Source organism: Silurus aristotelis, assembly GCF_946808225.1.
Source record: "Silurus aristotelis genome assembly, chromosome: 2".
Taxonomy (NCBI): domain Eukaryota; kingdom Metazoa; phylum Chordata; class Actinopteri; order Siluriformes; family Siluridae; genus Silurus; species Silurus aristotelis.
This window is the reverse complement of record NC_139575.1, coordinates 15246968-15272147: the sequence shown is the minus strand read 5'-3', so window position 1 is coordinate 15272147 and position 25180 is coordinate 15246968. Positions and strand designations below refer to the sequence as shown.

The window sequence follows — 25180 nt, the reverse complement described above, 5'->3', positions numbered from 1 at the left end:
GCACTTCGGACGCAGTGTTGCTCGGAAACAGCCACTCACACTGAACCCAGGAAAGCCAGCAGAGTTGGTAAGTGAGAACATACATATGTATCAATAAACAAATATTATATTCTTCTTAAATTCAGCCACGGTCACATGTGGACTTAATGATCAATTGATGCATTCATGTGCTATCTAAATAATCGCATTGCTTTTCGGTGTCCTTTGATGCAAACGGGGATTTTAGTTTGTTTGAAATAAAAAAATACAATAAAAATCTGAATAAGCCGACGACGGCAAAAAAAATAAAAAAATTAAACCAGCATGCACTTAATCTAGTGCCCTTGAACGGTATTATTACCAATATTTTAGAATTTCATTCGTGGTGTATGTTGCATGTTATGTCGTTGATTACTTTTTAATTAATTGTTCAGCCATGATTGCATGTATAAACAGTATTTCATTAGGTATTACATCAAACAGTATAATTCTGAGTTAAAAATCACAGAAATCAATTGTGGTTTTAATTATAATGAATTGTTTTTAATTAGTGGTTTTAAATAATCATAAAGCTTTTTTGCTTTTTCAGAATCAAACAGAGGCTTTCTCTTTTTCTGGTATTTCATTTTCATTATAGTCTATTAAAACTTTTTAATAATCTGGGGGTTTTTTAAGGAGGAAGAACAAAAGGCTCCAGTAAAGACACTGTATGGAAAAGGTTTGGAAGTACAATGATAGGAGCAATTCCAGAAGGAGCAGAAACATGGACATTTAAGCGTCATAGTTTGAGTAAATCTTGTTTCTGACCAGAAACATCGTTCAAGTGTTATACATAGTGTGAAACTTGTTAATGACCAGAAACATGGATATTCAAGTGTTACATTTAACTTCATAAACAAAAACATAGCGGAGAACTTCTACTTGTTTTATTTTTGCTTTTATTTTAATTGCTGAACTGACGGGGTGGTATTTTATAGAGTTGTTTGTACAAGTGTATATGTCAGGTTTCAATGTTTTGATGGTAAATATGATTAAATATTTGTTCAGAATACTGTCGTTGTTGTGACTATTCATTTGGAAGGGGGTGTGCATCAAGTGGCCTGGTTATGGTTTTTTTAAGGCTGACATGTGGAACCTATCTGGTCCAGTGTATAGGACCACAATAGGGCCAGCTATGGTCATACAGGTGGGTGAGCTATGGATCTGTCATGGCCCTTTTATGGCCCATATTTTGGCTGTCAGGTTTAGTTAACCTATGGATTATGATCAGGTGTGACTAAGTTTTGGGCTTTCTGCTGTTGATATGGTTTACTTATGGTTGTATTTTGGTTCCAATGTCATATTTTGACCTGGCCCAATTCAGGACCAGTTATGGGTATTTAACTTGGCTGAGACTTGGGCCAGTTATGGCCCATGTGTGGCCCTTGGCATCCAGACCTGGTCCACACTAGGACCGTAATTCTTTGCGGTATGTGGGCCAAGCAAAAGCTGGTTGTCTGGGCCGGAGCTGGGCCAGAGAAAAATTGCTATGTGGGATGGTGTAAATGCACATGAACATTTCCTGCTTGTCATATAACATAAGCGTTGCAGATACCAAAATGTGGAACTTTTCAGACTCTCAGAATTGAAGAGAATTGAATGTGTTAAACAGGAAGTGAGGTAAGGCTTTTTTTTACTGTTTACTTTCTTAGAAATTGTCTATTCAAATACAAGAGATGATGGGAAATATTGAAAAGCAAAAAAAAAAAAAAAAAAAAAAAAAAGATTAATAATAATAATAAATAAAAACAGTTAAATTCTCTCTTTTAAACAACACTTTATTTATGGTTTGAACTTAATCTTCATCTGCGTTAATGTTATACACAGCTATTGCGTATAAATTGGATCATCTGCAGATAACTTATAATAGTGACACTTAGAGTTGTTTGGTGGTAAGACAAAATTGGGACGTGTCTATCTATCTATCTATCTATCTATCTATCTATCTATCTATCTATCTATCTATCTATCTATCTATCTATCTATCTATCTATCTATCTATCTATCAATCAATCAAATATTAATATGTGAGGTCCAGTTAACAGCTAAAACAGGTAGAAGTAATAACTACTTTTTACTTACGTACATGTCAGAGCCAAGACTTCTTTACTTTCACTTAAGTAAAAAGGAATAATCAGTACTTCAACTTTTACCCGAGTATTTTAAAACATGAGTATATTTACTTCTACTTAAGTAATAGATTTGTGTACTTTTGCCACCTCTGTCTCTAATTACGCTGTCCCTTGCCAACAGTTTCATAAAAAAAAAAAGTAAAACAAAGGTTTTGTTCTGTAATCGGCCACCTGGTGTCGCTGTAGGTTTATAATAAATCTGTGTAATAAGTGCGCTGCTCAAATGCACTTGGTCTGCAAGTAAATCTGATATCTTCAAGCACATTTGGCAGGCTATATTGTGAAATCAAGGATGGATTGGTTTTCAACATTATATTCTTAATGACTATAAAATAAAATGATTAGGAAATTACAATTACGGTGATTTGGACAGAGTTCGCAGAACACACTGAGTCTTTTTGTTATAGTTGGCCAATAAGCACTGGGTATGTAAATTAGGTACTTTAAGACACGCCCAATTCTAGTTTTGTTTCAGAAGCTGCTGGCTGTAGCCTGACCAATAAGTATGCGAATATGCTAATTAGTAGCTGGAAGAGGAGTGCTCTCTCAGTGTAGCTCGCGCTCCCTGTCAGACCAATAGGAGTCCGTATGCAAATGAGCCGGGTTATGCGAGACTACTTCGGCTCGCGCGGCTTCAAATTCGTCTGGTTCTGGTGAGGAGCTCGTGTGCGGTTCAGCGAAACCTTACAGGATTTACTGTCAGCTGCAAAGTTTACCTCACGGATTATATTCCTGATATGTGCAATATGACCTACGAGGAATTTTGCGGGGATAACGCCACGGAAAGGTACGTTTATGTGATCTAAAACTGTACTGAATATGTTGATCATTTATAGTGAGTTTGAGCAAGTCTTATGCGCAGGAGCTGCTCGCGCACATATGCATGAAAGTCAGGGCACTCTAGATATGATTAGCTAACCTCAACATATCTCTTCTGGTGTTTCCTGGAAAAGAAATGCAATGTGCAAACTGCACAGGTCTGCAGGTATGACCTGTCAAAATAGGTCTTTTTTCCCCAGAGAGTAGTTTTCAACAAATTCACATTAATGTTTTTAATAACCGTATTTAATAAGTGTTCATGTGAGGCAGATGCTCCTGTCTATAAGACAACTCATGCACGACAAGTAGTGCATAGTAAAGAATTCAATGTTCCTATTGCTGTATGTGGTCTGTTTTTTTTTTGTTTTTTGTTTTTTTAAAACAGTGATGAGGACAATAAGCTTTTAATAAGTTTTGCACCTTTTTTTTTATACAGAATGGACTCTGTGGTGAAGGCACTTGAGGAGGTGCTGACTGCTGCTTTACCTCAGGGCTGTATCACAGTCGGGGTTTACGAGGCTGCAAAATCACTCAACATGTAAGTTAAGAGTCTTTTTATATTCACATCCCACCCACAACCCACCGTGCAGCCTGCATGCATTTGTGCATAATTTATGATCTGGCTCATGTACATGTCATTCCCTCCCCTACCCCAGAGACCCAGACAACGTGGTCCTGTGTCTCCTGGCTACAGATGAGGAGGACGTCCACGATGTCGCCCTTCAGATCCACTTCACGTTGATCCAAGCGTTTTGCTGCGAAAACGACATCAACATTCTGCGTGTGAACAACATAAAACGACTAGCCGAGATCCTGGACGGTGTCAAGCCAATGGGAGGAGAGCCAGTGGACCTGCACTGCGTCCTAGTCACTGTATGTGTCATTTCCTTCCTCAGTGATTGAAAGGAGTTCATTTAAATGCAAAAAAAGCACCTATGTGCCAATTATCGCCTACATGCATGGGTCTTTAGGGCGTGTTCGCACTTCTTCCTGCTACGCACTCTGTGGATTCGCACGCATGTTCATGCCGGTTACTCAGGATTGACCTTGGCTGTCTTCTTTGCAAATCCGTCGCGCTGTGCATCTTTTGCGCCAGAGTCTGGCTGAGTTGAGAGTTGTAGGTTTTTCACCACTGACTTTGAAGGCGGCTTGTTAAAAGGTGCCTGATTCATTTGAGTGTGTGTGATGTGGAATTCCAGTCAGTCTGAGGCAGCAGCAAATTGGCAGCCCTACAGAGCCATCTGACTCCAGTTACTGGGCTTTTTGCAGCTGCTTTGGGCTGAATTCACAGCACTTCCTGTAGCACTGCTTGCGCAAACAGTGTTTCCTGGAAAGAAATGTTCTGTAAAGTGACCACCGATTTGCAAATTAGAAAGGATTCTGAGAAAAGTTTTTTTTTTTTTTTTTAAGTTAGCAGGCAGCACTTAAATCACTTGCTGCCAAGCTTATTGTGTGGTCGAAGCTGCTTAGAGTCCTTCATCTCTGTGTTATTGAGCAGGCATGCATGCAAAAGTTTTTTTTTTTTTTTTTTTAATGAATGTGTCCAATTTAAACCCCAATGATTAATTTACATTTTTTTGTTGTTGTTGTTTTTGCAGAAACCACAGTCATCTGCATGCAAAGACCCAGCCTTGAGCAAACTGAATCGCTTCTGCAGAGACAGTCGCTGTTTGGACCAGTGGGTGCCCGTAATCAACCTGCCTGAACGATGAACCCGAGCACATGGATCAAATCACGAATCACACAAGCTTCTGCACCATATTTGTGTATACCTGCCTCGGCCGAATCCCTGGACTGTCTTTACATTGCCACAAGGAGGATGACAGGAGTGGGGGAAATCGACAATATGCAAGGATCAAGGAAATCTAATCCACCAGTTATGCTGATCAGGAGCATGGGGATTTTCTTTCAGGCCGGAGAGAGTGAGGCATGAACAGGAAACATGACTCAGCAGGGTGTTAGCAATGTTGACACGGAATGAACAGCTCCTGCCTTTCCGGAATAATAAGACAGTACCGGAAATCACAGGACCAGAATAAATTGGAATGACTGCACTGAGCACAACTCAGATTGATGGATTACTAAACATATTTCCACAGATCGTTCTGGAACTCGGAGAGGACTTTTAACTTATGATGTTTAATTATTAACTTTAATTATTCTATCTATTTAAACATGGGAATTTATTTTTGGTTCTGCAAAACTTATGAGTTTTGTAAAGCGTTATGTTTTATGTGAGTGTTCTCTTTTGTCTGTCTGTTTAATGTGTTTATTTAATGATTTGTATTTATGTTGAAATGTACAGTTTTGTAAAACTGTTAAAAATGAAAACAAATAAAAAAGCAACAAAACTTATGGTTTCTGGCTCGTATCTCGTGCAACTTTTCGTAGATCTAAAAAGTGTACTCTTTTTGGCATCGCTTAATGTCAAAGGTCAGGTAACGCGCTCATGTTGGAGTGCCCTCAGTAACCCTGTGCACGAGATAACATTAGCTAGCAGTTTTTTTGGAAGTAATGACACTGCACATAACATACACTTTTCAGTGTGTCTGCAGTGATCCAGGTAAGCATGTGCTGATAATGTGTTGTAACACAATACTGGGTAAGCAAATAATTATTGAACAGACTTCAAATTTGTGAGGAGCCTGGGTTTGTTTTGTTTTTTTTATGTAGAATTGGATCTTTTTAGAAGAAGCCATTTCTAAAACTTATTTTCTCCAAATGATGAAATAAAACTTTGAAAAGCCAGGCCTATGACGCCTATGATTACACATATAAAACAATTATCACTTTTTAAAAGTAATCAGATTTGAACTTACTTAAAGACATCATGCACATTGAGAAGCTTTAAAGCAGACAAGTCACAAAAAAGTAATGGGATTACAAGACCACAAAATGTCATTAAATCACCAGGCTCATTAAAAAGAATAATGCATTCTGGTTTTTATGCATTATGTTGAATCTGGTATGTTCATTGCTTGCATTCTGCCAATAGTGGTGTTATTTTGTGCTAGATTTAGTGAACATCAACATTAGAAACAAAATGTTCCTAATTTTTTTGTGTACACCAACAGGTTTTTCTATGTTGCCACTGTCTCATAAAAAAATGCACCACCAGCAAAATGTTTTGCACTCTAAGCACATAATAATGGTATGGGCGGTAATCTCGAAGTGCATCATTCACCCTCCTTTGTTTTGGCAACAGTAAAACAAGGACACTGAGCCCAGAGAAAACAGCCCACACCCTTGCTTTCCAACGAAACCAAAAATAGACGTACTAATGCACACTGACAGAGAGAGAACTCCGTTCTGGTGTGTGCAGCAGCTGTGCTATGACTGACTACTTGGGCCTCTGGGATCTTTACACAAAACAGGAGATAACAAGGGTCCTCACAGAGCCCAAACATAGCAGCAGCTCAGAGAGCGACAATAGTGCAAGAATACCTAGCAGCAGGGCATTGCTAATAGGGGGCTGTGTTTTAGAGACAAAGGATACTTCAAAGAAATGGCATGAGTCAAAGCCAGTCGAAACTGGGTATAGCTAAAAATAGTCCTGAAAGCAGGCCAAGCACTTCCTGCTGGAGCTGAAAGAGAAGCGGTTGGCATGGATAAATACCATTAGCTTTTGGAGCATGAAGGCCAGCTGTAAATCAGTGAGAGCGGCCTGGTAAGAAGTCCAATGGACAATTCAACTTGGAGAAAAAAAAGTGGAGAAAGGTTTCCCTTAAGGGGAATTAAGCAAAAGAGTTCTGATAAATTCGTCTTTCTCATCAATGATGATGAAATTCACTAGTATTTCAAAGACAGGAAAATGCATTCTGATACATTTCCAGCCTCTTGTTCCTCTTCTAGATCATCTTTCCCAACTAATATTACAAAATGAATAATGTAACAAAAAAAATCCCCAATTTAGAGATGAGAGAGACCTGTTAGGGACATTTGTAGACAAGGGATCATAAAACGTCTCACATTATCTCACATTATCTTTGCACCGGTGAGCACTAAAGAGTTTTCAGAGCTGATTTGCGCTTTGCAGAAGGAAAAAATGCAGCCGTGAGCAAAGAGAGGGGGAGAGAGACAGACATAGAGCAGCTGCTTTGTGGGCCAAGAAGTTCGTTAGAAGCGTCACATCAGCTATTCCCATGACTCAAGGAATGCAAACTTATTAAGGGGGTCTAACGGCATAGATGCAGGTCAAACTCAGCCGGTATGAGGGTCAAAAATGTCTTAAAGGAAGTTATATAGTTGGAAATCTACAGACTTGTTTATCCGGTTCATAAAACATTGGAATGTAACCCCTGGCTCAGAACGGTTGAGTATAGTTTTAGTGGTCTCAGGTCAGTAACACCAGACAAAAGGCTAAACTGCAGTGCCACTGACCAGCCCATCTTTCAAGACTGGCAAAAGCCGTCATCGGACACTTTGTTTTAAACCTACATTGAAATATAGATCAGATATTTAAATGTATTTCGAACTGGATTTTTTTCTGGGCTTGTACTCCAAGCATAAAGGCAATTCAATCAGAAAAGACTAGAAAATCTATGTTCATCATTTACTGTGGGAAAACAAATACAGACTGACCTGATTCTGGGAGTGACGAAGGGATGGATCATTACAAAACACTGGTCTGACCTAAAGGCTACAACAAGTACGTTAGAAAGGTTTTCCTGAAACTCAATCTGCTTATCTGACTATTTGCAACAACAATGAATGAGGAACAATACACCACATCATTATATAACCTTTAAATGTATCACACTTAACACTTATAACACCTACATTACTGCAAACAGCTCCATGTTCAGCTGGCTCAGACCATCACTGACTGATTTCAACAATGATTTTTGAGCAGCAGTAGACTAACAGGTTGTGTTATCACATCATAGCTTCAGGGTCTGTGTGGAGTTTCATGTGTTACTCCTGCCTACTGAAAACAATCGCAGTGGGTTGATTGGTGACTGTAAATTGCCCCTTCGTGTGAGTCAACATGTGTGCGTTGTGCCCTGGCATTCAAATCAATTTCATTCGTTTTTATTTGTACAGCACTTTTTTTTTACAATGGACATTTTACAATCGAGCTTTACACAGATAAAGCAGTTATAAGATTGTATAAAAAAGTTGCCTATAAGTTTGTTCCTTATAATTGTTAATCCCTGATGAGCAAGCCAGTCTTGACAGTGGCAAAGAAAATCTCCCTGAGATTGCATGAGGAAAAAACCTTAAGAGGAACCAGACTCAAAGGGGAACCCTTCTTATCTGGGTTTACACCTTGTGGCCAGAGCTTTGGTGATAAGTGTTGGCCAGTATATAATTACTGAAGAATCTAAATAAAGAAATACTTTGGACCAAAAGAATATAGAGTTAATTATTTTTAAATATGTTATGGTTTATGAGACATGCCTATAACATATAACAGATTTCTAATAAAGCTAATTTCTATTTTATAATGTTATGTGATTCTGCATGGGCAAACTGCCTTATTTAAATGAGTCCATCTCATACAAATAGTGTTGAGCACCTGACCTCAAAATAAACTAAAAAAAAAAACCCAAACACCCAAATTGTACCTATTACTATATTGCACATGCATTGTGAGTATTTAAGTGACCTAAGTGCAAAGCAGAAGGTATTCTTGCCTTAAGCCACTGGCTTCATTCTTGCTTTTTTTCCTTTCAGACTCCACCACATCATCAAAGTTCAGCTCATTGTCAAGCTCTAGCTCAATGGCCAGCAGTGACAGCATGTTGTGTCTTCGTTTTAGTTTGGAATTTGTTTTTATTCTAAACTATTAAGGAAAACATTCTCTGGCTTTTCATTCCTTTCATTGACCCACTTAGTCGTGTTTTTTTTTTTTTTTATCCAGTTTTTATTGCACCAGTGTCAAGGCCTAACTGACTGCTCACTGAATATAAATGTAATGCTACTTTGGCATTATATTCATTATTTTGTGCTCATGTGCCCAATTCCTGGCATCTTTCCAACTGTGAACTGTAGATATGTGAAACTAGCCCTAATTGTGCTTATAAATGTAGTAATCTATCTGTATTTTGTATATACATTCCCTAATTTAGGTACACAACCATCTCTCTCCCCCCCTTGTGTTATAGGTTTTTGGATGTTTTCCAAAGAGATAGACAAAAAGAAATGTTATGCATCCAAGCAATATTTATCCCAGAGAGGAAAAAGAAATATAGTTTCAACAATTCAACAACATTTCCAAATACTAAAAGCAATTTTGTTTATAAGAACCTGTTTAACTGTTTTAATATTACTAATAAGTAATTTGAAAAAAAATTATTTAATTGTTATATATCTTTGAGAGTAAATACTTTTTTACTATTTTACTATTATGCAAGTAGTTTTACTAATTCACAAAATTGTCTTACAACAAAGGTAAATAGCTGCTTGAGTGGAAAATTGTGTTCCATTTATTTTACTTATATAATTATAATGCCTCATATTTATAAAGGGTGCAAATCATTCTGAAGGACACTGGAAATTCCATTGTGAATGCAAAACCTGGGGGCAATCAATCGAGACAAAAATGTTGCGAATATAATTATATTTTATTTTAACTGGAAAAAGGACATATATAACATCAGAATTTGCAATCAAGCTCTGGTGTTTTTCACAGGTCATAGTTCTTTTGAGAAAAATGATCCACACAAAATAACTTTTTTTTTTCGAGAATGAGTGCAGCACTTTATATTAAACAATCTTTTTCTCTGAAAGGCAAAAAGCTTGAGCGAGTTGTCACAAGGGTCCATACAAAAGTACTTTCAGGGATGAACACATTATGCTGCAGAATTACCAACAGGGGACTAAAAGAGATTCAATACTCTTTAGAGGGAAATATCATAAAACTTTGATGAATAGACAGTGCAAGGCTGCTTAGTGACTATAGAACACAATATTAATTGTATATATTTAGCATGCTATCAGTGCTATTTAATGTGTTCCTGACTACCGATTCAATAAGATATTTTTTTTGTAATTAGGGTTGTAATTAGTACCCCTATTGGTAAGGTTTCATTATTCATGCTAGCACTGTTTTTATGCTTTTAAACCCCAGATTTTAGCATGGCTAAGTGTTGAAGTATTCTATTTATTATTGGACAGAATTTGTGCTAAACAATATTTTGTTTATATTCGCATGGGCCTAAGGCTTTACTCGATTTGTCCTGAGGATTGGTGATACACAGTGTGTAAGACTGCAGGCTGCTAGTTCACAGTAAAGGAACCCTTGAGTGTAAAAGATTAGCAAGTGTGAGAGCAGGAATGCTTATTTAAGGCCTTCAATTGTTTTCAGCCAGACATAAGGTGTTTGAGCATACACATAAAGCATTATTTTTTTGTGTTAAAAAAAATGCACTCACATACACACATTAAAAACTGCATGGCCTTATAGGGAACCCAAACTGCAGTTGTAAACATGGAATGTTCAAATTCACAATAACAGTCACTGGAGTAATTCTTTGTCTATGTTTTGCTCAGCATTGGGGAAAAAAAGAAAGGAAAAAAAAGGAGAGAAGCACTGGCAGTGACTATAGAGATATTACTATTGCTGGCTAGATCGGACATGACAGGATGGCACAAAGAAGTTACAGATTTTATCATTCAAAAGAAGACATTATCATTAGAAATCAAAACAATCAAATCATTTTGTAAATAAGGCATATGATCATTAAAGGGTTACAATATATTACTGTACCATGATATGCAATCATATAGATTGCTACTGTATCTACCATAAACAGAACAACAACTAAAATGTAAAGTTTTCTAAGGCAAAGGCAAGAACTGGGTAGGCAGAAGAATTCGGGTCATGCTTCTTACTTATCAGACATGCGTTTGCAAGGGTTATGAAATATAATGCAATGGTGGTCTAAAATACCACTCCCCAGTAATGGGGGTTTTACTCACAGCAATGCACTCGCTTTTGCCATATGCAAAAAAAAACAACAGCTTTCCATTGCAATGTGGCAAAGCTTATGTGTAGCTTTTTGGCAACTTTGTAAAGGGAAGGGTGAAAAGAAAACATGGTTGGTTTAGTGCTCTGACAGAGGAGGCGACCTTTCACTGACCTGCGTAAAACCCTCCATTGTTCAGATGTGCGGAGTTAAAGAGGGAGTGCTGGTACACTTGAGGACAAATTACGTCAGAGTGACGCCACAGGTTCCTCCACAATGAGCAACAAGACTCTAAAGGCTACCAGTCATTTGGGTCAGTTTCAGTCTCTAGTAGTATTAAGACAAGGCAACTGTACTTGTGCTACTCCTTTAAGGATATGTAGAGCCACTCTGTTTGGTGCTTTACTCCTAATCATGTTTGGTTCAACTTTTTGTACAATTTAAACCAATGCAGAATGGCACAATATGAAATTCGGTAGAGTCCTGAAAAAGATGGCAGCTTTAATATCCAAATAAAAAGTTGAATGCATATAGAGACTTTCAGGCATCCACATCTAATCTGAATGGTAGTAAACTGGCAAAGCTAGCAGATATAATGTTAAAATACATCTCCAAATCGCCTCATTTGGAAAAAGTTGCAGCTGAATGTTTTTCGAAAGCCAAACTAAAGAAAAAAGGGAACGGCTTGTTCTTCTTAATACTCATTTGTTAATTTTCATGAATGGCAGCAAAGTAACAGGTGTGTTCACAGCTGATTTACATTTAGTGATGTCACCAAACTTAAAAAAAAAAAAAAAAAAAAAAAAAAAGGGCTGAATACAACAAAATAGTGAATAAATGGTGAAAGATAGCATCCCAAACACAGTGTGCGTAAATCTGCCAGAAATGCAATCTCAGCCACTGTGGCATGTTGGTGATCACAGACTTTTCCTTCTGCTGTAAGAATCACTTAAATAATTAATACAAAAACAGATTTTTACAAAATTGCCATTCTATTTGTGAGTTTAGTTGTAAACAAATAAGCTATTTAAACTTGACAATATATTGTGTATATTGTTGCAGCAACTCATAGAAATCTGAAGTTTATCCATTTAAATTCTGATTAGTATATAATGCACGTACATTTGCTAACAATATAAACTACATGTAGGATACGAACATTCTTTTGAAAAGAAAACCACAATTCTCGCTGAATTATTTTAATTCACAGAGAATTGCACATTTATTTGTTTATTTCCAGCTTGATGAGGCCCAATGTCACATAATCACACCATACAATATTTAAAGGTATTAACCACAAACACACCTGCTTATGTGATTTTCTGATAATTTTGGTTATATTACACAGGTAACTATGAATTGGGTGAGAAGTTGTCACATAACTATTAGAATAGTAGCACCAATCTGGAAACGGGATTCCCTTTTTCCTCACTACGGAGTCTGCTATTAATTCACACATGCATCTGACTCACAGAGGAACTGTATGAGAGGATTGCATGCAGACTGCATTAAACATAAGAAAATTAGTTTTTGTCCTCGCTCTACTGCTAAACAATAAACCACTTTAAGTCCATAAGTCCAGTTGCCTTGATTTATTACTACAATAAAGTGTTATTTCTGCAGTTTACCACTAGTAGCATGATGGGTTTATGCTTGAATTACAGTTTGTCTTATCTGCAAGACATTTTGGATAAATGCATCTGCTTCTGGACTCCTCCCACTTTCCCTGAAAGGTGAAAAGCTGATTCTAGCTCCAGTGAATATGAGTATAACACAGTCAGAGCGCTACTGCTGAACTTTGTTATCAGAACTGAGACATTAAGAGGGTGTGATGATCAAAGAAAACGGAACTGGCCTTAATGAGTAGAGCACTTTGTTTGGGTACTGCCCAACTGAGATTTTTTTTCTCTTCTTTATTTGTAAAACGGACTGGTGTAGACCACATCAGAGAGTATAATCACAGCAAACAGCTTCTCAGTTCTGGCAATCAATAGCGGGGTTGAAAAAAAAAAAAATATTAGAAGCTTTGTCAATGCACCATGAAACTTGTTTAATTAGAGGTTTTTGGTCTTGTTTTCTTGAATAGAACAAAAATGAAAGAAGTGAAATACTCCTGCCTGAGGGCACGAGAATAAAAGCAGAGTAAGAATGTGGATGTTAGCTGACTTTAAGGCTAGTGTATGAATGCTTTAAGGTAAAATATTCTCTCTATAAAAAAAGAGGCATCAAAGAGCATTTGATTATTGCTTCCCACTACAATATAGTGCAGGGCTTCTTATCCTTAAAAGGGTTTTCTGAGGCCGGAATGCCCATGAGTAGAGGGTCGTACTTGGCATGCTCACTGCAGTAATGCATAAGGTCTGCAGATGCTTTAGAAACCTAGGAAAGAGAAAATGCAATAATAAGAAATGGAATAATAATAATATTATTAATAATATTGTGTGACAAACCAGACCTTTTTTTTATTATCTTATATAACAATGTGCTTCCTTTTTTAATGTAATATCAGTGATTAGGAGTCTGCAATACCTTTATCCTCTCAATGTTTGCCTCTATTCGTAGCTGATGTACGATTCTTCTTGCCTGCGCTAAGTTATTCGAGCTCTGCATCTTTGATGACATGTTTCTTGCTGACGATCTTCACAGATCTGTAATGCAAACAAATTAACACAACTTTAAATCTTGATGCATGCAGCTAAAAAAACGCAAAGATAAAACACTTCGTTAAAACCAGGCTTCTGTGCACAAAACAGGAACTGTGCAATATATTCATTCTAATGAATGATGCACACAAACAGTAGTGTGCTCTGCACAGAGGCTGGGGAACAGGCAGTGCATAGGGAGTGTGCAAAGCTATGGGTGAAAGAGACATGAAAAAAAAACCTGGAGCAAGCTGCATGGGTCTGAACACATCTGTTGCCATGTGCTTTCTTGTAAACTTTACATGCAAATCTGACAACTCATCTGAGAAACAGAATTAACACACGCATGCACTGAAGCTGATACAAGCTGAAACTCAGACAGTGTTTCAACTCCACCACAAACACTAGTAATCATAGCAAACAGGCAGCTTCCTGAAGTGTTTCTTGCTACCAAGCTGCAGAGTCGAATTTTATGGGCACCTTATATTTAAACTTTATTTAAATTCAGCAAACCACATGTAGTCAAGTGCTCAGCAAACAACTAAATATTGGAGTAATTACACTGTGGTTTAGTATATAGTATAAACTTATATGATGCATATTGTGTCAAACTCTCTGACATATTGATTAATTAATAGTACTATTTGTCACAACTATTTTATCTTTTCTTGAAATAAAAAAATACCTGCGAGACCTATGAAAAAAAAACAAAAAAACAACTGTCAGTAAGAACCAATAAGATGATCAAAGCTTTTGTGTCCTGATCACAGATCCTGGTGTAGGTTAACCAAACCACCTAGTATTGAAAACAGTCTTAATAAAACTATATGGAGAGTCAAAGAATCCAGAGAGGGTCATGCAATTTTTTTCCTGCTGAACAGAAACAAGCATTACCATCAGTGTTATAGTTTGTGCTGCACTAGCACCAGATGTTCAGACAAGCCACAGAGTGCACAACACACTGTTTATCCCACTTCCTGAGCAACAAGGCGTTCTTATCAGACATTTAGAGGAAGAGCACACAAAGCCCTCTGCTCTGTCTGTCTCTCGGCTCGTATCTCTGCAAAGCGGAACGCCCTGAAACGAACAGAAAGCTGAGCAGGAGGGCAGAGATAAAGCTGAATGGAGGGACTCACAAATCATCCTGTCTGATTGATCTGGCCCTGTACCAACCATCAAGAGGGGTTAAGAAGCCCCAAATTAACCTACATGCAAAAACCACATATTATGTTCTGCGTGTGCTGTGAGTATATGCATAAATAAAAAAGGCTTGAACTGTGCAGAAACCTACTGCATACTAATGTGAAGAAAATTATAAAAATACAAAGGGAACAAAGTAAACTTCCAGCAAAGGTTAAACAGAATGACAGTCACACTGGAAGCACACAGGAATTTAAACAGAAAACGTCAGCGCAGGGGACTTGATTTCCTGCAACCGATCTTCTTCAGCATTTACTCCGGAGGTGGAAAATGACAAGCAATGAAGCATTATGAAAGCCATTACTCTGATTAACTGGAGTGCAGGCAATGCTAGCAGTACATAGCATCCTTGAGAGATGACAAAAGTTGTTCCGGAAAATAAGGGTTTATATTTAGCCAGCACAATATGAACAGTTAGTGCATGGCATAACCAGCTGAGAGAACACTGAGCAGTGATCACCCAACAGAACAGGCTGACATAAGCCAGTGATGGTACAGCAGTCAGTTTGTTGGTGAACCCTTTACATAGGGGCTACATATACAGTACAATGAAAAGAAAGATAAAGAAGTGGTTTTGTTGGCAGAAAGAGTTTGACACTGTAGATTAATAAGTAATGCACTGTTAATAAAATACTGATTTTCAATTTTGAATTTTAGAATACTTTATTGGCCTGATTGTTTATATTGTTTATAATGTTTTATTTTTTTGTGAAAACTACCACTATTTTCCCTACTACTATCTTCCTATGTGAAGCAACTGATCGCAGTAGCTTTGGAAGAAGAAATTAATGATGCACTGAAGCCTCTTCTCAACCCAGTCAACGTCAAATTTACACTCAGAGAGCTGTACATGCCGACAAATTATACCAGCAACATTTTTTATTTAGTGTCTACTGGTGATATAATGCAAACATGGCTTTGATACAAGCACAGCCCCAATCAGTAACATTCTCTTCCCTAATCCAAAACATTTTACAAGTGAATCAGAAGCAAATATAAGCACAGATGTAAGCACTTGAAAGTTTTTGCTCATAAACACAGCAGAAGCTTTGTGCCAGTCTCTCACAAGCTCCAACTCGCTGCCTAATTACAATTTACTTACTGCTTGACAAAACAATGGTGCTTATGAGAAAAATCATTAAAATCATTACAACAAACCCCTATGCACATTTGGCCAAATAGTATACACACAAAAAAAGTAAAAATGCAACTGTTTGATTGCATACGCATTCAAGAAATTGCAAAAGCCAATGGTCAGGTTTGTGGTCTCTTTCTGATCACTTTATGCAATGGTTGTCTGTCTACAGATGGTGTGAGAACTAAATTCTGTCGTTTTTACACTAACAGAGCATGACATCCTCACATCTTAACACAGCAATGGCAGACAAAAAGAAACCGTGCTCACACACTCGTTCACCCCTACAGACCGCTCTATGAGATCAATCCTTTTCCACTTCCTCTCGTTGTGGCCAATTGGATGCTTACATGTGACAACATGAGTAACTAGCAGAGCTCAGATAGCCACATCCGTTTCATTAACCCACTCACTTGCCCCTCTCCCTCCTTCCCCTCTCCCTCCCTACAGGAAGCTCCTTCTCTTTCTTCTCCCAGCCTGGACAGTATTAAATGATTAAAAGTTGTGTAAAAAAAATACAGGGTTGGGTTGGGGTGCAGGATGAAGCGGGGGGGGGGGGGGGGGGTGTAGTAAGAGCAGGAAACTTACCACACATGAGAGCCAAAATGTGAGCTAAGCAATGGCAGTTAGATGAGCAAATACAGCACTCAAAGGATTTAGTCTTTCACATGTGCATTGTTTCATCCATCTGATGTGTTTAACACAATGAAAGTTGTTCGTTTCGGCAGGTAAAAAACAAATGCTGGTGCAAGTGAAAATAGTACTACAAGGGAGAAGGTTTCACTCCACATCTAAGTATGTCCTGGTGTAATTCAATTGCAGTGACAATGCAGTTTGACCCTGAATCAACCTGCAGGAAGTAAACAAATTGAGCATAATGTGTATTAAAGGGTATATAGGGGACTTTTTTAATAGATTATAAACCATTATCAAAGCTTTATATTTCCTGAAGGACATGCAATCAGTTTTCTTACAGCAAACAAACTAAATCATTTACATATATGATACTGAAGAAATTTTCTTGCACAGCTGATACATTTCCAGTTTCTTAAAAATATGGGCTGCGTTAGAACTTAAAAGTCTATGTGCAAGTGTGCATTTATATACACAAAAAAAGATCAAATAAGAAGCAGTTTTGGATTAGGATCAAGCAAAATCATTAGACTTTGTAGTTCCCATGTAGGGCCACACCCTAAGCTTTTTGCACTCATGTGTATCCTAGCACTTTGGACAGCCTGTCTGGCAGCGAGTGCATGGTCCAGTGAAGACACCAAAGCTTTTTAGTGGCAGAGAGACCCTGCTTTGAGTGTAACATTGTGGCTCAACTGTATACAACAGTGTGCTAGAAAACGTGCTGTACCCTGGCAGCTATTATTTTGTTTTTAGTGCATTCAACCTTATCGTTTTAAAGAGAATGGCAATCTGTTAGGGTGTTGTTTAAAACCTGTTTTAAATTAGCTTAATTGTAGAAATGTAACAAAAAATATTGCAGGTTGATAATTGCTTTTTTTTTTGCTTGTGGCATGTATAGCAATATTAGTTTGCACCCACAGCGATTTGTTGTTGCCCTTTCTTCAAAACTTACATAAGCGCTTATGATAATAACATACTAATGACATAACTAGACCTAATTAAAGTTTTCTACTGATGGTTCACCAACATACTTGCACACCCCTAATTAAAAGAGTTTTCATTAGAGAGTTTGGAATAACACACTTCAGGATCAAAAGAACCGTGGTGCATACTTCTTTTTCATTCTTTTTCAATCGCTTCTGACACAGCGTCAGTTGTGATCTGTGATAAATAAACGAAAGGCAGAGTCGCCCAATCTTTCATCTCTTCATGCAGGTAGTTCTTTGAGAGTGTCCAGACTGCAAAAGAAGGAAATACATCAAGACAGGCAGAGATTTGTCAGGAATGAGTCAGACTAAAGATTTTTCTGTAGCTTTTAAATAAGCCAGAGAAAGAAAGAAAAAAAACATATAAGACCACCTTAGGGCAGACAGCGGAGCTGGGCTGAGCAGAAATCCACATGTAAAGGCAAACCGACATCATTAGGCCACCCGAAAGGGCTCCAGAGCCCTACATCTGCCCCTTTCTATGACTCTGCATGACTGGACCTAAAGTTTCATTCCAGGAATAACATATGTACACAGGAGAAGCCCACAGGGACCACCATGCATGTAGACGCACCTGAAGAAGACCTTCAGCTGCAAACCCTTAAAAAGACACCCATAACTGTAGTAGATAGTAAGCACTGCTACTCCTTCTGCTCATAATTAAAAACTATTGTGCAACAATGTTTGTACAGACATACAGGAAGACTAAAAACCACACTACGCCATTCACAATGACACTGTGGGCATTCATAAGCAGTGCCAGGAAGCAATGGGTTTAATAAGACACAGAGTGCTATGTATACAGCTGGCTTTTCACAGCTTGCTCGATTAAAGTTTGGACATACAGAAGTCAGTGTGCCGTGTTTCACCTGAGGATCTTGCAGCTGATCGTTGGACTCAGAGAACAAATCTGCTAAACCACAAATTGCACATTTTACAAGCATAGATGTTCCATTAATATGTCAAAGGTGCAAATTACAACTCAAAATCAAACCAGTTATCATTTACCTGACCTGCTGTTTTCTCACAAACTCTCGTTCGTTTTTGAGTGCTGAACGCAACACATTTTTTTAAAACTATTTTTTACTGAAACACACTTGTATATAACTTTCTTGATTTAGTTATGACCACTGGGGTAAGTGTGGTTGCCTCTAAGCTTCAGGGTCTCTGATCTCCAGTTCGATCCCAAGCTTGATTTCCTATCTGTTTTACCTGTTCTCCCTCCCACTAAAAATTAAGTAGGTGGAAGGTCTCTAGGTGTAAATGAATGTGTGAATGTGTGTGCATGGTGTCCTGCTATAGACTGGCACACCATCCAAGATGAATCCTCCTTATATCCTTATATCTAAGCCTTTTTCATGTTTGATGATGATTCTAACTGCAGCTGTGAATGCATAACTGGAAGTAAAATTTATGACTTTATCTGCAGTATGTCCCAACCTCATGTCTGTAAACTTTCTTTGTGCATTTTATAAAAAAATTTAAATAAAAAAAAATTCACTCATCTTCACCATTCAACAATGTGGAAAACTGATACTCTCAACTAACTTCTTTGTTAATTGATATATTTGCCTGGATGCACTAATCCTTTGGCTTCTCAGAACCAATGTATCTCTGATTCACCCCAGCAAATTGCTCAGCAGCTGTCTGACAAGAGCTACAGGCCGAGTCCTGAAACTGCACGTTGTGCTATGAATACTCAATAGCATTGTTCAGCATGCGCGGTGCACAGGGTGGACAATGGGAACTGTGCTATCAGCACGGTGACACACTGCAGCATGTTAAGCAAGAGATAGAATGCACGACACAGCAGAACCAGTGACAGACAAGAACGGAGTGAGCTAAGTGCACCCCTATGAGTGTTAATCACACACAGCCTGATCTTATCAGACAGACAGAGTGTACAGAGCTGAGGACAAGGAGGTGAGAGGAAGCAGACAAGATGGCCTCTATCACCCACAAACAGGGGAAAACAGGGACAGGGGGAAAGTAAAAAACAGGGGAAAAAAAGCATAAAACACTGTTATTGTCACTATTGTTTTGCTGGTACACTCAAGGTGACAATCACTGCATTTTTTTGGAATTGCAATCTGTTTAATTCAATAAGCATATGGTGATAATTACTACACAACAAACTGAGATATTCACCACCCAAGATACTGTTATCAGAGATTTTCTGTTTCCATTTGGGGAAAAAATCCACCTGAAGCAAACAATGGCAACAGAATTATCACTCCAGCTAAATCATATAGATTTATTTTATTTTAAAGAAACCTCTCTAATTATGGGATAATATCATAAACTGTGAGAAAAAGTTCTGAAATGATTTGATGTTTTAACAATTCAAAGTTACATGTAGTTTCTGCAGGATAGTACTCCACTTTTTCACCCCCTTAGTATTTAACAAGTACTGAGCTGCTGCTGATTATTTTACTATATATTTTGCATATCCATTGTGTAGACTACTTCTAGGAGCCTGAACCAACTGATTATCGAGGCCACTGTGAGTTGAAGTAGGTGAATGGAAGCCTGGAAAACTTCAAACTCAAAAGGCAGTGGGTTCCCAGAGTTGGCATTGAGAACTCCTGCCCTAGTTAAAGTGCTGTACTATAAAAGCTTTGCTTATACAATATATTCAAACACACAATATTGCTATTGTGAAAACTTTAAAGTGCTGTAACTCCACTGCTTGCCATTCAGAAAGAGGCTGCCTATTTAGGTAGACTTTTGTGGGCAGAGACTGTTCTCCTGTAATAAAGTTTATGAGTGCCTTTCTTTCTTATCGAGGACAAATGTTTCATATTGACACATTTAATATCTCAGGACACATTCTAGCATGTCACATATTTTTTTTTATTCCTGCCACAATTGAATGCTTTGTCAATTATGCACTAAAAATAGTTTCTAACAGCACCCTCAACTGAACATTTAGACAAAGAAAAAAAAGCACTATTATTCTGAAACAAATCGTAAACTGCCAAATGCCATCTACATTAGCCATCTTAATTCGTACGGTATGAGCACATCTTGAACTGGTTAGATAATCATTTAAGATAATGATGAAAAGAAAAGGGCAGATCAGGTGCATCAGCCTGCTTTATTCACTGAGTCACAGTCTGATTGTGACACTGGTTAGTGTGGGGCAAGGCACGAGTAAGCGATATAATGTCAACTGAGTCTGTTTGAACTTCTCAGGGTCAGAGTTAAAAAACCAGACATCAACTCTGAACATGTCTAGAAAAGTCTTGTCGTGCAGCTTTTTTGAAGGTGTGGGTTTTATGTAGACAACAGCTGATATGTGGAGCTTCACCAGTGTATAAAACTAGACACTTTCTCCATCTGCACATTCCTGCAAGTGGCCCGTATATAATCTGATCGCCGCCCACCCCCCTTAGCCAGGTGACTGAGATCAGAGAGTTTAAGTTACGTTTGAAGTGCACTTGCTTTTCCTGCTGCCCCAGCACATCTGCACAGCAGCAGAGGAGTCCAAGAATAGAGAGGGCAGTGCATTGGTAGCAAATGATTGGAGGGCACTTGTATGCGGGGGGGGTTGCTCTTAGGGAAAAAAAAACATGGAAGGACAGGAAGCCGAACCAACATGAGAGAGGCTGTCTGTGGCATGTTAAGAAACGGCCAGATGAGACATCAATGAGACAACACGCCATCTGTTTCTATTAATACCTTCTGTCTACCACATACAAAGAGAAAAGGAGGGAGAGAAGCAAAAAGAGAGAGAGGCAGAGGCAGGCATGCAAACCTGTTGCACAAAGTCTATTTGCTTTGAAGCTGGTGGGTGATAAAAAAATTATAAATCTTGCATGCAAAGCTGCTGATGGTCATTATGTGTTGGTCATTACTTGCTGCAACAAGTTGGGACTAAGTAGTGCACAAAGACAATAGTCTCACAGGCACTGCTTGTTTTATGGTGAAATCAAATATATTTGATAAGGAAACCTACCTGCAGGTATAACAGGTAGGGCTTGACAGTCAATAACATTACAATTTGCATTATTTGACATATAGTGTAAAGTTAAAAAAGCAACATGATGTTGCCCTTTTGCTCATCCCTAATAAAAAGGTTAAATAACAATTTTAATGATTTCTTTTATTCACTCTGATTTCTACAAAGGGCACAGAGCATTCGCTCCACACAATATCACCTCTAAAGGCAGTGTTTAAAACAGAAGAAGAAAAAAAAACACTGCTCTCTTTAATCCAGTCTGACATCCCCTCTGCTGACAGACCAAAGAGAGCCGTTCTTAAATCAACCCTCTTCCCAAGGGCCGCCAAGTCTTTGTTCACTTTCCTGTCTTGTTAGTTGTAGCTGCGTCTTTGTAAAGATGAAAAAGATGAAAGCACTGAGTCACACGGCGGCGGTTAAGAACCGTGTGTCTTCATTGTGAACACACGGCTAGAAAGCCTTTGTGCTGAGCAGGTATGGGACAAAGTGTGCACAAAGGTAGTCTTTGTTCAGCTGTTTTCGAGGTGCTTTATTGTAACACGAAGGCAGATAGGGGCTCTGTATGTGCCGAGGGGTTGATGAGGCTCCCGACTAGTTGCATGCTGAGACGCATACTTTAACCAGGTGGAGAACAAGATCTCAGTGTTTCCCAGCGCACAAGTCGACATTCAGTCAATATTAAAAGTGCCTTTCAGTTTTCATATTAAAAACCTTTGAACTATTCCTGTACTCCTGGAATCTTGGAATTTATTGAAATATAGCCCACATTTGCACAACCAGATTTGTCATAGTTCATAATTTGAGTTGTATTTGTTGGCTGCAATGTTGTTCTTTTCCCTGTAAAACCAAATTAAGCATTAATGATGCTAACACCAGTAATTAAGAGTGCAGCCACACATGCCAAATGCATTGTGCCTCTATATCTATACAAATACCATACCTACACATTATCACTGTGGTAATCTTTATGACTTGGAGATAATAGCTATGCCATAACCAAATCATGCAAAACAGCAGAAAAACAAGTGGGGTATAACAAAGAGTTTTTCAATAAAAATGCTTGACGGTTGTTGGCAGTTTTGTTATAGAGAAGCGCTAGCTAATGGATGGCAATTGACAAATGTTTAATCACGTTTTTATATCTTGATGGACAAACAATTTAATTTTACATTGCAAAATAATATTTTTTAAAGCAAAATTGCTACTCTGCGGTGGTACAAAAACGGAACTTGGATGTAAAACTATATGATAATAGAATTGTGGGAATTTAAATTCGGGATGAAACGATTCCTCGAGTAACTTAAGTAATTAGAATACAAAAAATCAAAGCAAATTATTTTCCTCGATGCAGTAGTGCCAGAGAGCTTTAAACATAAAAAAATTAAATAGACAACAATCAATAAAATCTCAGGTTATTAAACTAAACCTTTGATCCCTAAAGAGAAATAAACTCGGAATTGTGAGAAAAGACTCTCTTCCATAGGATTCAAGCCAAAGAAAACAACATAAAGTTTCCAAAGTTTGCGATCATTTCAAACTAAAACATAAAGAAAACACTCTACAGTGCGTTTCCTTTTTTTCTTTTTTTAGAGTAATCTGAAATGTTTATATTTTTTATTACAATTTTTTATTTATATATTTGTATTTGCATTTTGTAATATGGCAACTAAATGCATAAAATTTTTGTATGAAATTTCAGCAATAAAATGTAAATCTTTCTATAAAGTAAACAAATTACTTGTTCATTTTAAGAAAAGGGTCTTAATTTCTCTTGCATATTTAGTATCGCTCTTTAATAAAGAAAAACTACTCCTTATCCGATTAATCGTTGGAATAATCGTTAGAATACACGATTACTGAAATAATAGATAGCAACAGCCCTAATTTAAATGCTAGCATTCGGGATTCACTTCATGAATTCTTTAGTTAGGTGCATTACAAATCTGTACCTAAATACCTGCTTGTATGTGCATGGTTCTTCTGATAAACCACATGACCTACAGTACTGGCACTGAAAAGTATCTGTACACAGAGGAATTCCTACAGCTGGTTTGTCCTGCTCCTTTATCCCAACACGGTGTTCTCAGTGACTGTGAAAAAAGAATTTAACTGACATCAAAATGGAACGTATGTACTCCCACTAAAAACCTGGCTACTTCATTCCTCAGCTGGTTCTGCAACATTAGACATGCTGTGATATGAGTTAGCTAGCCAGGATATACAGTATGTTAATATCTTTTAGATGTGACACTTTTGGTCTTTTCTGCAGGTGCCATCTGTACTTTTAGTACTATTTGGCACAATCATTCAATAACGACAACAGTAGTGTCACACTGTACTGGGTAGCTGATAAACACAGACATAAATGTTCTCACCACCAGAGTGAATTGGCCAAAAGCAGACTTTACATTAGTGCCTGACTCTTTTTTTTGCCTGGGTGTATTGGGGAATTAATTACCTTTTTTGCCCAAATATTTAAGGTGGTATCTTCATTTTAGCACTCAAGTGACATTATTATCATTATTATTATTATTATTATGCATTGGGCTACTATTTATTTAATATTTTCAACAAAATGAAATGAAATCTTTACAGTCATTAAAAAAAAGATGAAGAACCATGTTAGCATAATGAATTTCAGTGAAGAAGCTGAAGAATTGACAGATCATGCTGACAGTGCTGGCATTTAAACCAGTGTTTACCGGTATTTCCAGACAGTGTTTATATGTATAAAAAAAACTCAAGGTTACTAGGTTTCTATGAAACTTGCCTGAGATAAAACAGAAAACTGGACGGATTTTTTTGCATTTTCAGCACTGTGTGAGGTGAACAGAAATGATTCAGTGCTTCTGTCAGCTTTAGGAAAAGATCATCACGATTTCCATCTCTTACTGCAACTCACTAAGTTTAACTCTTGAAACTGTAATATAGATATAGGAATAGATTGTAGAATAGCTTGTTTTATCTGAACTGTATAGGATAATAACTTCCAGCTGACTTGCTGAAACTTATTCACAGGAGGCTGAAAACCTAAGATAATTTTTTTCTTGTTTATATTCAATTTGTTTAGTTTTTTTCAGTTTTTCTATTTGTCTTTCCTTAATATTTCAGCTTAATAGCTAAAAATTACATGCTACTTAATTTGTTAGAGCATCTGGTATGGATAATGCTTTTTTCCTCTCTAGATGACTGTCACCAAAATAAAACAGGCAATCAGGAAGTTTGAGAATTTTCCAGGTGGGCCACTCATTTTTCCTGTGTTAGCTGGTGTTTGATTTTTATTCCCTTTTCTCTCACATGTGCCCTAACAAATAGCACACACACATTCGCACAGTTTAGCACAGCTTAGTTCAGCTCATCTAGTTTTGATTACCAGGTTCATGTTTGTGGACATGTGTGGACAATAAGACTAAGCACTAGGAAAAAATGACAGATAAGCAAAGTGCTCAAAAAGTTTCCATCTCAAATCTGCTGTTCATGTTTGTAATGATGTAGTAAGTAGCACAGAAAAAGTTGGCTACGCAATGACCTAGCTAAATAAGGCTAAAATGCTAAGCATTCTTTATATATCCTTTTAGATTTGGTTTGTTGTACAATAATCCCACAGATTGTGTCGTCTCTCAGAACATTTACTAAGTTGCTGCCAAGAAATTGACGGCGATGACTAGCTAGAAAAATCGGTCTCTACTGTGAAGGACTTTTGATACTAGAGTTGAAAACCAAGAGAATTATTAGCTAGCCAGG

At 37.7% G+C, this 25180-nt stretch overlaps 2 protein-coding genes across 7 annotated transcripts in view; one reads left to right on the top strand and one right to left on the bottom strand.

Annotated features, from left to right (window-relative positions):
* Nucleotides 1-2707: 2707 nt before the first annotated feature.
* gadd45ab (growth arrest and DNA-damage-inducible, alpha, b) lies at nt 2708-5320 on the top strand. The gene is made up of 4 exons (XM_083559801.1): nt 2708-2937; nt 3406-3507; nt 3626-3842; nt 4568-5320. The coding sequence occupies exons 1-4, from the start codon at nt 2888-2890 to the stop codon at nt 4679-4681; spliced, it is 483 nt and encodes a 160-aa protein (XP_083415927.1). The 5' UTR covers nt 2708-2887; the 3' UTR covers nt 4682-5320.
* Nucleotides 5321-9516: 4196 nt separating this feature from the next.
* Nucleotides 9517-25180, bottom strand: part of gng12b (guanine nucleotide binding protein (G protein), gamma 12b) — a 53754-nt gene continuing 38090 nt past the window's right edge. For 4 of the 6 annotated variants that reach the window (XM_083570172.1, XM_083570173.1, XM_083570171.1 and 1 more), the window contains 2 exons: nt 13409-13527; nt 9517-13258 (listed from right to left, as the gene is read on the bottom strand). In XM_083570172.1, coding sequence (XP_083426298.1) covers nt 13133-13258; nt 13409-13501 — 219 coding nt within the window. In that variant the 5' untranslated portion in view covers nt 13502-13527 and the 3' untranslated portion in view covers nt 9517-13132. Of the gene's footprint in view, nt 13259-13408; nt 13528-16126; nt 16252-17601; nt 17740-25180 lie in introns of those variants that run through there. The other 2 variants (XM_083570174.1, XM_083570176.1) reach the window with 2 other exon arrangements.

Excerpts from the sequence above, each read along its gene's own strand:
- gadd45ab (XM_083559801.1), top strand. The coding sequence starts at position 2,888 with ATGTGCAATATGACCTACGAGGAATTTTGCGGGGATAACGCCACGGAA. Across the intron at positions 2,938-3,405 it reads GGGGATAACGCCACGGAAAG|AATGGACTCTGTGGTGAAGG; the intron begins GTACGTTTATGT and ends TTTTTTATACAG. Across the intron at positions 3,843-4,567 it reads TGCACTGCGTCCTAGTCACT|AAACCACAGTCATCTGCATG; the intron begins GTATGTGTCATT and ends TTGTTTTTGCAG.